The sequence below is a fragment of the Lissotriton vulgaris genome, chromosome 11, assembly GCF_964263255.1.
Source record: "Lissotriton vulgaris chromosome 11, aLisVul1.2, whole genome shotgun sequence".
NCBI classification, from domain to species: Eukaryota; Metazoa; Chordata; class Amphibia; order Caudata; family Salamandridae; genus Lissotriton; species Lissotriton vulgaris.
In genome coordinates, this window is record NC_141699.1 from 101954656 (window position 1) to 101971288 (window position 16633).

Below are 16633 nucleotides of genomic sequence, written 5' to 3' on the forward strand. Positions count from 1 at the left end.
GGAGGTATATCTCCTGTATTAAGATGCTTCAGAGTTCTCTTGCATTAGGTAATTTTTTTAAGGGCGGTGAAATTAGCCATCTTGGTGAAAGAATTTATTGTCACCATTATAACCCGGTTACCAGCAAATGAAGGCAGAGTGGAAATGCAGTTGGTGTATATTGTATGCCATGGAGCCGGTGGAGCAGGTAGGGGGTGAAGCAATCCCATGGGTTTAGTATGCAATGTTTTGGCTTGGGCACAGACAGAACAAGATGATACTTAGACTTTGGTATCTTTTCTTATCAACGGCCACCAGAAAGAGTGAAGTATCAGTTCTAGGGTAGCCTTGAAATCACGATGCCCGGCCACAGGAGAATCATGACACATTTGGAGGGCCTCTAGCTGCACCTTGTGTGGGAAGAAATAAAGCACTACGATGGTAGTGTGTGTCATGTTGCTTAACCTGATCTACTAGCTTCTTCCATTCTTCTTGGTTCATGGATTTATATTCATAATGAACCCTGTCTAGGAAGGATTGAACCATGCCAACAATCCTTTGCGGCTCGATTATGTTCTGTTGTGGGGACATAAGTCTTTCTGGAAAACGACAAGACAGGGCGTCTGCCAAAGTGTTCTGAGATCCTGGTATGTAGGAGATGACCAAGTCATACTGGCTAAAAAAGTAAGCCCACAGGGTTTGGTGGCTATTTTGGCATTGAATGTTATGATGACGTTGGAGATTTCTATGGTCTGTTCTGATTTCGAAGGGTTCTTTAGTTCCCATTAAGAACTGCCTCCATTCACGGCGGGCCAGCTTCATGGCATGTAGTTCCCATTCTAGAACAGAGTAGTTCCTTTCAGAGTCTGACAGGACATGTGACAGGTAAAACACAGGATGTTCCAGTCTGTCCTCTTGTTGAAGGAGGACGGCACCAACTGCTCTGCCCAACGAGTCTGTCTCCACCAAAAATTTCTTTGTTGTGTCTGGGTGTCGTAAAATGGGTGCTTGTGTGAAGGTCTTTTTTAGGGACTGGAAGGCCTGTTCGGCGGCTTCAGTCCACTGAAACCCTTGCCGGAGGTATTCCTTTTTTAACGTTTGGGATATGTAGCTGATTTGGTGAGCAAAGTTGTCAATGAATTGACGGTAAAGGTTTGCCAGACCTAGAAAATACTGTTTCTTTAATGGTCGAAGGTGATGGCCAATCGATAATAGCCTGTACCTTTTCAGGATCCATGGCTATTCCTGTCTTGTTGATTCGGTAACCCAGGTATTCTACCTCTGATTTGTCAAATTCAAATTTGTCAGGTTTACAGAGCAGACCATTTTGGCGTAGTCTTTCCAGGACTTGCATGACGTGTGTACGATGTAACTCAGGAGCTGCTCAGTACATCAATAGATCGTTTAGGTAGATAACCACTATTTGGTTTAGGAGGTCTGAGAACACGTTGTCCATAAACTTTTGAAAGATGGAAGGGACATTAGTCCGCTCAAAAGGCATAACTCGGTATTCAAAATTCCCCAATGGGGTTCAAAATGCGATTTTCCACTAATCCCCTTTTTTGATACGAAGGAGATGATAGGCACCTATGAGATCCAACTTGGTGAACATTTGAGCCCCTCTTACCGACGCCAGTATATCCTTAATCAAGGGCAACGAATAGCCGTCTTTGATGGTGACTTTATCCAAGCCTCTGAAGTCAATACATGGTCGGAGATATTTAGTCTTTTTGGGGACGAACAAGAGAGGTGCCCCGGCAGGTGATAAGGATCGAAAAATAAGGCTACTCTGGAGATTTTCCTCAAGGTATTGTCTGAGAGCCTCTTTCTCAGGTTCAGTGAGAGAATATACTCTTCCGATGGGTACTGTTGCTCCAGGTTCCAATGGAATGGCACAGTCAAACTCCCTATGAGGAGGTAACATAGCGTTCATAGACTTCTGAAAAATGTCAGCATACGTCTGGTAGTGCCTTGGTACGCCTTGGACAGAGTTAACCGAGGTACAGGCTTCCTTTCTTATCATAGGCATTACCTTAGGAGACCAGTATTCTTCAGTGAAGTAACAGAATTGTTGACAGAAATGAGATGACAGGGAAATGGTTCTTGTGTCCCAGTTGATATACCGGCTATGTCTGATTAACTAAGGTATACCTAAGATCATGACCTGGCTGGGTGAGGCAATCACATCAAAAGACAAATGTTCTTGGTGTTTTCCAAATGTAAGTTGTAATAACAGTGTCATGTCTTTGACTGAACCAGAAATTAGAGGAATCCCGTCCACAGTATGGAATTGTTTCGGGTTCTCTTTAGGGACATGACTAATTTGCCTCTCCTTAGCCCGTGCTTCATCCAAGTACATCCCGCTGGCACCACTATCCAACAATGCTAGTATCTTCTCTTCTTCTCCATTTGGCAGCCTTACAAGCATAGGTAGACGAAAGAGAGGTGGAAGTTTCATTTGAGGTACAGATCGTAGGGATTCCAGACCATCCCATCCTCTCCCTTCTCACAGAGGACAGGATTCAGCGTTTTGCGACTGCCTAGGAGGGCGAGTGGGACATTTGCGAATCATGTGCCCTGAGGCGCCACAATACAGACACAGTCCATGTTTTCTTCCATGTTCACATTCAGGCTCAGACAGGGGTCCCCTAGTTAAGCCTATCTGCGTAGGTTCTTCTCCTGTGGAGGGCTGTATATCGGACACAGGGGTTTCTATTTTATGAACGTTAGGTTGGGTTACTCCGGTATGCTGCTGAAGTCATGACTTTCGTCTCTCCAAACGACGTTCATTGAGACAATGTTCAACTGATAATATTAAGTCCATTAGCTCAGTCATAGTCTCAGCACGAGGAGAATGTACTAACTCATCTTTGATTTCTTCTCGCAGCCGTCTGCGAAAAAGGGTTACTAGTGTTTGTTCCACCCAAGTAGTTTCTGCCGCCAATTGCCTGAAAGGTGTGTGATGTACTGCAAGACGTCCTGACTTCCTTGTTGGGTGTCGCACAAGACTTCTTCCGCTGATTTCTCCAGCCCAGGTCTTTCAAACATCCATTTAAATGACGCAAGAAAAGAGGTATAATTAGAAAGCTGTGGGTCTTCTGTGGCTACCAAGGGTGTTCCCCATGCTAGGGCAGGGCCAGACAAGGCACGAATCAGGTACCCAACTTTAGTTCTATCCAAGAAAAACTGTGCTGGACGAAATGCAAAAAACGTAGTCTAGGAATCCAGGATTTTTCAGCGTGTTGGGACCTCCAGAGTAACTAGGAGTAGAGGCCGCGATCTTGGGTACATCGGATGCCTTGGTTGTAAGCATGTGACGTAAGGCTACTTTTTCTTCTCATAGATGTTGTAGTTCTTGGACTTGTTGTTGAACCGTCTGCACTAATGCCTGTGCTGTTTCTACCGACTCTTTGGTAGGAGAGGACCGTGAAGTATCCATGCAGGTTTTTGGGTGTTGCAATCTGTCGGGTTTAGGGTCTTTTTTTACCAGTCTTGAGGAGTCGGGGCAGGTCCCGGCTTTGGTTCTTGATAGTCCTAGTTTGGCCAAGATAGGGACGACTCCTTCCGGTAGCCATGGTACTGCAGACAATGCAAGCCTAAGCAGCCAGTGGCCCCCAGAAGGAGTCCCGAGAGGAAAAACCCCAGAGGGAAAAAACCTCTGATGATGATGAGACTCCAGGAATGAAGGAGAAGACAAGGAGCCAGAAAACACTAGAAAACCAGGAGCCCAAAAAGGAACCAGGAGAAGACTGGTAGACAAGCTGGAACAGAGGGCGCAAGGGGAATAAAGCGCCAACGGAAGGATGGAATCACCAAAAGACGAGCCACAGGACCAACAGGAGTGAGAACACCTCAGCAGGAACCAACAGGAGCGAGGACACACCAGAAGGAACAAGGAGTGTTACAATGCAAGGAATGAAAGATTCTGGTACTATATATATATATATATATATATATATATATATATATATATATATATATATATATATATATATATATATATATATATATATATATATATATATATAAGAAAAACCAGGAAGTGACATGCAGGAACAGGAAGTGACAAAATAGGAAGGAGAGGTGAAGCCATCTTGGATAGGGAAAGGAGTGAAGTGCAATAATATGGGCCCCAAAGAAGGGGGATCACCAGATGCCCACACCAGGTGAGTGTAATGTCCCAAGGTGCCTTGGGAAGCGCAGCTGGGCCGTTGTGCAAGTATGCGGCGTGCCCAAAAACCAACAGGCATTGCGGGTGCTTTCCGCGACGACATTGAAATGGCGACAATGGACTGCAATGCTGTACCGCAGTGCCCCCGAAGAGGAGGGAGGGGCGCCATGGGCCTCACCACGGCTAAGGAAGAGGAAATGGGTGGCACCACGGATTGCGATTCGGCCCGCTGCATCACACTGCTCTACTTTGCTCTTTAAGGGAAAAACCTGTATATGAAGCCAGTGCTGCCCAAGAAACATGGGAGGGTAAAATTAACACATTGTAATTGTTTATTGTTAATGGTAATGGTGTTTCATCAAATAATCCAAATAAGTTTTTTTAAAAAAAAAATCCATGTCCACCAATAAAGGAAGCCCTAGAAATGCTTCTAGAACACTCATCATAGGTAAAACATGAAAATGGCAGCCCAGCAATTTGTTCTTTTTATTTTTTAATTTGATGTTTCCTTCAAAATTGGCATCCCATTTAACATAAAATGTTAACTATTTGTACTGCCTGCTCTCATGCAGCAAGTCACATGCTTACTGCTTGCATGTGAGTTGGTGCCCTCCCTTATTTATGGGTAGAAACAGACTCGGTTGGCCACGTGAGTGGAGCCACAGGGTTTGATGGTGTCAACATGCCTGCTCCCTCCTCCCACATGGCTGAGGGTACTGTGATTTGCTCCTCACTCTGAGCATGTGGGTGAAGTGGACAATATGTTGTGCTGGTTCCTGTAGCTCTCATATGTTTGGATTATTGGACAGTGCAGTGCCTGTACCATCAATCGCACCAAAGCATATACGGATTCATTCTGCGTTACCCTTTCCACCAGTTTTTCATTATCAGTCCAAAGGAGATTCATATATGTGGCCATTACATTTATCTTGGTTTCAAACGTAGATTTGGTATCGAAAATGTCTTGCTAAATGGCGCCAAATATTTTAGAACGACCCTCCAATGTTGTTTCAACAGATCTCAAAGATCCTTCAGTGGCTGAGGCTCCTTCAACATGCATCTCCACTGATTTATCAGTGGAGAGCCCTTTCCACTTTTCAGTTGTGCCATTGTTCCAGCAGTGGAATTTTTAAAAATGTGAGTGAGCCTGTGGGCCTAGCTCCAGTGACATAGGGTAAAAAGGCCCTGTTCATTACTATAGAATATTACACTGCATGCTGCCACCACCATGCTTCTGCTGCTTACTACTCCTGGTGAAGGCTGTAGCCTTCCACCACTAGGAGTGTAGCGCTTTGGGTGCCCCTCCCAGTCCCATAAGAGTTGAATACATGAGACCGGCCTATGCAAAGGTGCACACACATGGTATGTGTTCACCTAAGACAAAAAATCAGCATTAGGGATCCCGACAACAATACAGTTGGGCACTTCAGTGCAGGGGTACACATCGTTACCATGCATCGTTACCAGACAGAGGACTCCCCCCCCCCCCCCCCAACAAAAGCATAACCCAAAAACAAAAAGACATGCGATTTCTAAAAAGCTGTTTAGACAAAAATACGTTGCATACCACTAGTGTACCAGTGTTACTCCTGCTGTGATAGTTACTCCCTTGGAAACACTGGAATGTTTACCCTCCCAATTGTTACACCTATTTCCAATTTTGATTTGATGTCTTTTCTGAATATTTTGAACTGAACTCCTTATTTGACTCCTCACAGTTAGGATGTAGGAAGTGAATCACACAGTATGGAATCTGGCCTTCTTGCTACGATGAATGATTTAAGAAGCATCTTGGATCGGAGGGAGAGGACTGTCAGCAGAGATCAAAGCAGTCTCTCATGCAGCCGTATTCTGTAGGCATATTGAATTTGACATCTGTAGGGATAGTCAGTTGCCTGCTTCATGGACAGAGTTCAGATGATCGCTATGTCACCTTACCACCCAGTGCCATTTACCCCAAACTGTTGCATCCCTCAGGACTTAGTATAGAGCCCCATACGATTTAATATTTATTTGTATCTGCTAGCTGCAGGCGTAAGAACCAACAGCTTCAATCTACTCTTCTAAGCTGATGATACACAAGTCATTTTATCCATCCCCAAGAGAGGTTGAAGATAAGACCTCTAATTTCAGGAGTTGCATGTCTCGAGTCACAAGCTGGATGCGGCAAAATTGCCTACAGCTTAATGGCGAAAAGACTGAAATTCTGGTCTTTGGAACGGTGGCCAAGAGAACTTGATGTAACTCCACCCCTTACTAACGTGGCAAGGAATGTTGAGGTCACTTCTTACACCTCCTGAATATTCTCTAAACAAATCAGCACTGTTGCCACCTCCTGTTTTTGGATTTTAAAATCCTTGCATGATAAAGTTTTTCTTATGGCAGTTCCATTTATCTAACGATTCCGCAATATATTCCAAACAGGTTACAAACAGTACAAATTGCAGCAGGTGGATTACATTTTTGGGGGAATTACAAGCATCATTTTGTTAAACAGCATCTGACAGCCCTGTATTTTATTCAAGACACTTTGCTGTGCGCACAAGTAGTTCACCACAAAAGCACTCCCTACCTGGCCCACAAATTTACCACCGAAGTGCCCGCTTGCAGTTTATGATGTGCAACGGGACATTAACTGGTTGTCCCAAAAATCTTGTAGAGTCAATTGTGAGTTTGAATTTTGTCCTATTTTGCAGCCAAACTTCAGAACTATTTACCTTTCAAACAAAGATCATGGACCAATAACAATCGCTTTAGGATAAATATTAAAACTTATTTCAAATGAACTTCTAGTTTCTCCAACCAGCATTGCTGTATCTTTAGCACCTGGATGCCTTTTAAGAAACAGTAGCCCTTCACTTCTAATGTTGTGAGATTGTGCTTCAGGATAGATTAAAACTCACTAGGAGAGGGGCAAGCACAGATCTCATGATAGCGAATTCAGTGATGGGAGACAGAAGACAGAGTGACCGCTATCCTGATACGGCACAAGGAGGTTTAGGTGTTTTCAATAGGTTCCAGTTGGCAGAACGTTCATAACATTAGGGGTTAACAGGTCATGTTTTTTAGCTAAGAGGCCCTCAGCTTCATGACTAAGGGAAGTGATGGGTGTGAGCCTGAACAAGAAAAATAGGGTTCAGAAGAACCTTGTTGAATGGGGTGTAGGAATAGTGAATGAAGTCAATGAGCAGACTGATTTAATACTACAGTTTATAGAGCCATTTATTTGGTACCTTAGAGGTACAGAAACATGTTTAGTACTTGGTACAGTGTTTCATTTGTGGGGTAGTAATAAAAAAATCCATATGCACCAAAAGGGTTGAAGAGCACAAATATTTCTTGCAGAGGAGGGGAAAGTCGTATTATTGAGGTGAAAAGTTGGCAAAACTTGGTAGAAGGATGGGTGCAAAAGAGGATGTAAAAAGAGACTTTGGGGCCATTAAATGTCAAATGGTGGTGAAGGAACTGGAAAGGCATAATTGGGAGTAGGTATATAAGGTAGAACATTAGAAGAATGAAAAGGAGAAATCAAAAGTGGAGATGATGACACCAAGTGGAATGGTTGGAAAGGAAATAGGAGCAGTCCTTGGTCTGGCCCTTAAAGGAACCCAAATGATAGAATGGTTAGTGGTGAGCTTTTGGAATCTCTAAATAAAGAGACTAAGCAACCAGGGACATAATAGGAAAGCCACTGCAGAGGAGAGCCCAAAGGCCAATAGTACAGAAGGAAGAAAGCAATGAAGAGAGATGTCCAGTGTCAAATACTGCAGAAAGATAAGTAGATATGAAGATAGAAGATTGTCCTGTTGCTGAGAAGGGGAGATCAAGTGATTTCAGTTGAATGATGGGCACCGCAGCCCAACTAGAAGTGGTAAAAGGTATGTCAGGAGAGAGTGCTTTGTAGCGACTTGTTGGAAAAATAGATATTACTGTATCTAGCAAATGAAAGAGTTGGGATAGTAGACAATAGAGGCGGTGGAATGTTAGTGGTGTTTTTCAATAAAGGTAGTACAACATCACAGATGAAACGGAGTTAAGAACCAGGTAATGAGGAATGACTGTAAAGGAATTAAGCACAGAACTGCATTTGCATTGGGATGCCTTCGGGTAGCCATGTGCGATACAAATACGTAATCATTCATTTGAAGGAAAACCAAAGTGTTTAATAGTCTGTGGCCTGATGTGGGAAGAAGGTTTATTGTGTGCTGAAGAGGTTAGATGATTCGCGTCAAGGGAAGTGTATGTGAAAATGAGAATCAACGAAACTGGTTAAGTAGTAAAGAAGTCAAATAAACTTGTGGAGTGAGATTGGGGTGTGAAAGAGCTCAAGAGGTAATGGGGCAGTGACTTAACTAGAGGCAGCATGCCTAATAGTGGAGATCTTGTAGCAGAAGTATGGTGTAAAACCACTGTCTAAGAATGAAGATGGAGTTATAATTGTGTGTGGAGTTGTGAATACATTATTGTATGTGCGAGACATTGAGAAGGGGACCATAATGAGGAGATTATGTTTTGAAAGAAGGTGGACTTGGCATTATCTAATGTTGGAGAAAATGAGTTCAAAGTTTATCTATCACTGTTAGGATTTTCGGGAGTATTATGTTTATGCTAATTGCAAATGATTGCCCTTGATTAGTATTAAGTAAGCAAATGTCAAGTGTAATCCAAGGTTAAGAAATTCGAGTACTTGGAGAGGATATGACAATGTATACCTTACACAAAGGAATTTTAAAAGATTTTGTGGAAATGGTCATAGGACGTGAAGTGAAGTTTTGAGTAAATTAGGTGGTTATAGACTATGTAGGAAACTAGGGAGAGTATTATGAGCATGCGTTCTTTTTAAAACAGTAGAAAAGGTGAGGCACTATGCATGGGTCCAACACAGGACATACACACACCAGGTATGTTTACATAGAACAAACATGCATGGTCAATGGGATAGAAGAGGTTACGCTCCAATATTTTGGATGACTTGTGTATTTAACATTTTATTACACAGGTAACTGAAGAGTAATGAAAAAGTAAGGTCAATAAAAGTGAAGCTAGTCCAGTAGGAACATGTCACTTGATACCTGCCAATGAATGCCAGTAACTTCCTGGCTTTGGAGTGTTATGGCAGATACACATTACGCTGGGTCACAGAAGAGAATCTCTAGAACCCAGAGAGGTAAAAGTACCTTTGTTCCCATTACCAAGGAAAAAGAGCAACACACACACCATCAAAACAAGCGCCAGGAGAGTGCCCACTTATGTTGCTTCCAGGTGCACTTCCTCCATTGTGTGAGTGCACACAAGGTGAACCTGTACACCTGTACTAACTGCTCATTTTGCAAATCCAGCACTGCATCTCGGCCTACGCTGATGGGATTTGCTGTTTTCATTTTTACTTTTTCCCATACTGTGCAAACAGTGAAGACACCTCTACATTTTGTTTCCTTTCTCTACAGACTCCAGAAGCTGATAGATACACTGCTAAAATCCTTTGCACTTAATGAGCTGTATCTTCGTCTCCTATGTAATGTTATGTTATCTGGAATTTATAGAGCGGGCGGCTACTCCCAGGAGCGTCCCGGCACTGAGATAAAAAGACCACAATAACAACAGACAGAGATCCGCCCTTGCCGCAGAGCCGGAAAGGCCTAGAGCTGCAAAAGCCACGTTTTCAGATTCCGCCTAAAAGTTAGGAGGTCCAGGATCTGTCGCAGGGGGGGAGTGAGTCTATTCCAAAGTCGAGATGCTACTGCTTGGAAAGATCTTCCCCCAACCCGGGAAAGCATGACCTTCAGGGTCATGCTAAGTCCTTTATTGAATCTACACTTGCACCCCTTGTGGCACTTACGTCTGCACATGAGAGAACTCTAACAAGATGTAGCATAAAGGTAGCAGTACCTTTGGAATTCTAGTCCTCATTGTCTTGCCAGAAATAGTGAAGAAACCTCCTGATGAAAATCTGATCCTAATAACTGTCCACCCCTCGCAAAGGGTTTATGTGATGTATTGCCTTTTACATTCTTGCTCTTCCCTAACCTGGAGGTCGTGCTTCTCTTCTTTGGGCGATGTACCTTTAGTAGAACCATATTCCATCCCTCATTCGAGTTGTCCCTTTTTACATGTTGCAAAGCTCATTTACTCATATCTATCTCACCTCTGTTAGATGCCTTCCTTCAAACATCTATCCCACCTCTCCTCCTCAGAGGGTTAGATTTAGAGAGAACCACATGAAAAACAAGCAGTGGCCAAGCCAATAGGTCTCTGCTGTGAAATCTACTGGCTTTGCCAGTGCTTGTTGCCATCTTAGACAGCCACTGGAATGTGTGAACATCCACAATGGTCATTTTGGAGCAGCATTTTGTTAAATGTTAAATAAAAAAATGCATAAAACCATGGCCGTGAATTTTGTTTTATTTTAACAAGTGGATGTGTGTGCTACAGTGGATGTGTGTGCTTTGAATGGGATTTAACAAGCCCATTAAGAAATACCTACTGAGCACGTGTACCCATATGTGTGCATTACTATGCATGGGTAGCCATTTTGGCATGATCACAAATTAATTTTAAGATGACTATCACCAACAGGCAGCAAAAACGGTTTAAAAAGGGTGGTCATGGGGCGTGACCAAGATGGCGACGTGGTAGGACGCATCGTTCTTCGCTCCTGCCTGTCGCCTGCCCAATCCTGTACATATAAGTTCCTACGGGGCCTGAATCAGCTCAAGGTGACCTCCGGACATCCCCCTGATGGAACCCTCCTCGCAGCAGCTGCTGTGAGACCCCAGTAAAGGAGGCGCACGCGGCTGAAATGTGGAGGGATGGGAGGATCACGAGGACGGCCTGTGCGGACTCTTGGATCCCTCGGAGTGTGGCTCCCTCACACAGCGCCGGGTGGCCGGCTTGACCCCGGAAACCGAAAGCTGCTTGTTCCTTATCCCCAACACTGCATACCAATGGCCTAATTTTCCGGTGCCGTCTGCGACTCGGGACCCACGTGGACGTGGGCCTGGCCGCTGAGGACTGCTCTCCCTGCAGGCACTTGGTAAGAACGCACCCCCTGCAGCTGCACTGGGAGAGGGCTTTTTCAGACTAGCATAAGGCTGCCCTTCCATTTCGGCGATAACTGGGGGTGCTGCGAGTGGGGGCCACGCATCCTGGGCATTGGGAGAGGGACTGGCGACACAGGACCTGCTTGGCCCACCCTGATTTGTGATTTTCCTGCTCAGAGGCCCAGCCTGCCAGTGGGTACCTTGGGCCTAACTTCAAATCACCTCGCTCCTGCAAAACCTGAAGCGAAGGCTACATCCAGTGCCGAGACCTGGTGGGGCCAACGGGATCGGTAGTAAGCACCTGTCTTCGCTCAAGAGACCTATTCAGTGGTCGGTACAGAGGCTCCACGCTGGTTCATAGCGGAGGCGCGCGGATCACACGGCGCACCAAGTGCCCATGCTGAGCTACTGTATCAGCACCTCTTGGCCCCGCTGTGGTCTCTTGACGTCTTGACCCTACTCTGCAGCGCACCTGGGAGTGTCAGAAGAGCATGTCCACCTCCAGGACAAAGAAAGTGAAACCTTTGAAGGACATCTTTGGTCGTTTGCAATCTATCCTTAATATGGCTTCCACAGCTTCAGAGGCCTTAAAGCACCCAGCAGACCCCGGGGATGAACCCAAAACAAAGGCATTCCTGAAGTCGCTGTTCCTCACCCTCAGGGAAGACCTGCAATCTGAGACACTGGCGCTTATGCAATGCGTTGCTCCATCATGCCTCCACAGTTGAACAAATTAAGACCGCCATTACAAAGTACCTCGCCCTCAACGCCAACCCAAACACCTCTTTAGCGACACAGTGAGCAGCACTAAACGCAGTCATACGGGGGAATTCATAGCCATTTCCACAGCCAGCAACCTGGAATGTAGTTGTAAAAGGGCCGAGCTCTCCCAACAGGTCGCCGAGCTGGAACAGATGCACCAGCGGACCGGTGCCTCTAGGGCCTGGTGCCAATTGGGTGTAGAGCGAAAGCAACTCGCAGCATTAGACCAGGACAGGGCCGAATATGCGGCACTCTGCCTCCGCCACTCATACTACACGAGGGCAATAGGTGCGACCTTTTGTAAAAAATGCTGTACCCAGGTGGCCCCTTTCTTAAAGGACTTATTCAACACCTTTGCACAAACTGGGGCCATTCCAGAAGAGATGCTTGAAGCTTCGATAGTGGTCATCCCAAAACCCGGGAAGGACAAAACATCCTGCAGCGCATACAGGCCGATCTCTCTCCTTAACATAGACATTAAACTCTACACTAGCATATTAGCGACCCGTCTAGCTCCTATATGTCCCAACTAGTTGAGCCGGATCAACAAGAGGAACAACCCATACAATGGTCAACATCCTCGATCCCGTACCTGGGAATTCAATTAGGCCCTACCATACAAGTCACAACCGACACCAACTACTCCATACTCCGTGCTCACAACCATAAGGAATTAGGACAATGGAAACACTATACTCTCTCCTGGCTAGGCAGGATAGCGACCAATAAGATAATTCTTTCCCCAGATCTTATTTCTTTTTCAGACCCTCCCTCTTCGCCCTCCCTCTAGCTGGATTCAACAAACTGAGACTTAGCACATTTTATTTGGCAGGGTCGCAAGCCCAAGTTTAAACATGCAATAGCGATCCTTCCATCGGAGAAGGGAGGGGTAGGGGTCCCCGATCTACAGCTCTATTTTTGCGCCTCACAGCTTCGATATTTAGTGGAATGGCATCGCCTAGAATCGGAGAAGCACTGGTTGTTCCAGGATCAGGATGTGGCAGCCATGCCCTTTCAAGGTGTTCCATTCCTCTGCAAGACACATAGGCCACCCAATCTCTATGCATCATACATCACCAGCACAATTATGGAGTCCTGGGACCGCACTAACACCGCCCATGCTCTGACTTCCTATCCTTCCCCCCTCACGCCACTGTTCAATAATCCAGAATTCCAACCCGGCATGGATACTAAGGCCTTCGCGCCTGGCGCTCCACTCCATGTCGGTCCTTGGGCCACCTCTTCGACTTAGAAGGGATCATCCTATTTCCACAACTCAAGACATATTATGGCATCCCTGAATCAGAGCGCCTGCCCATCTACAGCTCAGGCACTGGGCACTTCAACCGCACATCAAACCTGGAGCCCAGCGCCTTTTGATCCCCTATGAGAAATGGCTCATCACCCATACATCCAATAAGAAAATCATCTCCGACCTATATAAACAGTTATTAACAACCTCTACACATACATATAACGCTAGTCAAGCAAGATGGGAATGGGACCTGGGAAGGACGCTTAGTCACAAGGAATGGGATGGTATATATCATAGGGCCTGACACTCAGCATACCCCACAGGACTCACTGAGATACTAACTAAGATAGCTACTTTCTGATATTATACGCCGGAGCGCTTACACCGCTTTGATTCCCAACAGAGTGCTCTTTGCTGGAGGGGTTGTGGGGAGGTGGGCACCCTAGTACATCTCCTCTGGGGCTGTGACCATATCCAATAATCCTGGTCCCAAGTGCTCAATGAGATAGACTATCATTTCGAGACGCAGCTCCTGAGATTTCCTGCATTCATTCTCCTGGGCTTACCTAACCTCATAACATATCCACTAAAGTCCTGTAGGGGGCGATTGATTGCCATAGCACTGGGCGCAGTGGCACAGAATATCCTGGTACACTGGTGCTCTGCCTAGCTTCCAACACACTCTGGATGGCTGCAGAGACTCTTTCTGGTACTAGGGATGGAAAGCTAACCCTCACATTAGCTGGCAAGGGGTCTAATTTCCCAGAGTAGTGGCGACCCTTCCTGACCTTACTGATAACAGAGTTCAGAGAACTGGCATGCCCTCAATACCTCAGATTTCTTCGTCTTTCTGACACACAGCTCCCACAAGATGGCTCCTCGCGACACCGTTCGCCACCATGTTGAATCCTAGAGTATTTCCCCCTTTTCCCTCTTTTATAGTGGACAAGGGGCAGGGTAGGGGGTGGTAATGTGGGTTACCAGTTGTCTGTTGTGTTTTTCCCATTCCCCTCTTATTGTTTACTCACAGGCCCACTCCGCTCATATTACCTTGGTAATGCTATTTTCTGCGACACTTGTTGTCTATATTGCACGGTTTCCACGGAGCTGGGTGTCTTGTTCCCTCTGCTGTTTTGAACATTAATAAAAGATTCAAACCATAAAAAGGGTGGTCTTGTGAGGAAACAGGATGCAGGGGGCATAAGGATAGGAAAGAGAAGATGTAGAGTAGGAATAAGGAAGAGACAGAAAATACTTCATCTAAAGCACAGCAAAGCAAGGTAGGACATTAGGTAGTGTAAGACCTAAATGCTTCTAGGCAGGAAAAACTAAAATTGTTAGGAAAGTAAGCAAATCAGGAGCAGAGAATTGGGATAGGCAAGACATCCGTTCAACTATGAGCAAGGAGCTGACCAAAACCCACTCTAAACATATGTATTATAACCATTAGTTCTGGTCTCATTGCAAAGACCTCAAAAAGGTAAGAAGTCCTTACCAATGAGGAGAGGAAATCTTTCCCTTCTGTTCGTGGTGTTCGGCAAGACTCCTTTTTCCAGTAATGTTTTAACATTTTCTGCAAAACCAGCCTTGGCTGCCAGCGTTAGCGGGGTTTCACCATCATAGGTCATCTGCTCCCAGAGAATTTTATTTGATGCTGTACAGAAGAGACAGACCACAGTGACTATTGTGCATGGATGCCAAAGGATTATTTGCCGAAGCATATAGAGACAATATTTTGTTTCCATTAAAAAAAAACCTAAATGAACCAACAGTAATGCATGAACTGGCTAAATAAAAAACACAACCAATAAAGTATCTTTAACATATGAAGCCCACCATCAGAAAGCCAATAGGTCTGACTCTTGCTAAAGTTTGCAATGATGACTAAGTCATTCACACTGCAACTACTCTTTCAGTGTGAATAACTTAGTGGGGTCATTTATCAATTGGTGGACTGGCTGCCTATCCACAAGGGAAGCAGATGCCCCACAGTAACACTCCTGTTATACTTGCAGTTCCCAGACATGGTTGAATCAGTTTCATTCAACAAGTTGATGCAATGATATGAGCAAAATATGAGACCGCTCATTGCATTTGATGGCCTGTCTTAGAGGTCATCATACGATACCATGAGACTTACAGACACAGCACAAGTACAACATTACACAGGAAAACCATCTATCAAATGCATTAGATATCGAATATACCCAGCCAGATATCCCTATGTATACACAAGAGGCTCCAAAACTAAGCTAGTCTCCAAGTCAATGTTGTTTGCAAGGAGAAGTACAGATTCAACTACCTACCTACCTGTTAGCCACTACGGGGGATTTCTTTACCGGCTCGCTCTTCATTTAACCCCCACACCAGCACTGTTGTCTTTTCCGCCGAGACCATCCCGCTGGTGGCAACGCGGGCGGTCCCGGACTTCAAGTTCCAGCATCCTCGGTGGGCGCTCGCCTGTGGCGTCATACTCAAGCGCCAGGCAGCGCTCAAAAGGACGCGGAGCCTCCCGCAGCACAGGACGTGCGCGGGCGTGCCCGGGCGCTGCCCGGGCAAAACCTGGGCCAAGGGCGGACCCGTTCGCGCCCGAAGCCAGGAGGAAGTTGGGCTGGGCCACCCCCTAAATATCTATTGAACTGCCACCCGCTTGGACATGGTTAGTGACTGATATCCTTCGTATTGCAATTTCTTTTAACATTTTATGATAATTTGATCCAGGGTCTAAGGGCAATAATGAGTAAGACAAGCCAAAAGGGGGTCGTTGGAACACTTGATGCTTTTCTTTTGAGAGGTGAATCTGTGCTTATAAAAGATTGAGCTTACCCAAAGACGATTGTCTCTTGACCCCCTGTAGAGTATCTGCTGGGGCTTCCATAGCATGTCTTCAAGAAGGGGCGGGTTCATCTGTTGATATACCACAGCAAGCATCTCCTGGGTTTTCATCTTCATTATTACCAGTTCCCTTAATTCCAGCTAGAGATCCCACCCCCACCTCTCTATCCCCTGATATGATGCTAGCACGCCAGCAGTGTCAGTTACAGGCTAAGAAGGGTGAGGGTCGAGCACCAGCTCCGTCCAAGAAAAGGAAAGTGGGTAGGCTCCCTGGTACTATGCACCAGGTCAGCAAAGTGGCCAAAACTAAGGGGCCCACCCGCGGTAAGAAAGCTCATGCCCAAGAGGCCGCCACACTCAAGTCCCATATCGATTAGTTCCCCGACTAGTTCCAACCAGATACCATGTGATATGGAGGATAGGCTTATTGCCAAGTTTGAAGAAAAATTACAGGTTATGCTAGAACCGTTGGCATTAAAATTGGCAGACGTTGGTCAAAGATTAACTAATATTGAGAACCAATTATCTCTGCCAAAAGGCAACGTTGTAAGTTGCACTTCTGCTTCTAATGGAGTTTTGGTTCCAGCATGA

At 45.4% G+C, this 16633-nt stretch overlaps 1 protein-coding gene across 2 annotated transcripts in view; it reads right to left on the reverse strand.

Annotated features, from left to right (window-relative positions):
• Nucleotides 1-16633, reverse strand: part of LOC147679044 (ankyrin repeat and SOCS box protein 15-like) — a 203431-nt gene that overhangs the window by 65583 nt on the left and 121215 nt on the right. For both annotated transcript variants that reach the window (XM_086942785.1, XM_086942786.1), the window contains exon 4: nucleotides 14703-14861. In XM_086942785.1, the coding sequence (XP_086798911.1) occupies nucleotides 14703-14861 (159 nt within the window). The remainder of the gene's footprint in view (nucleotides 1-14702; nucleotides 14862-16633) is intronic.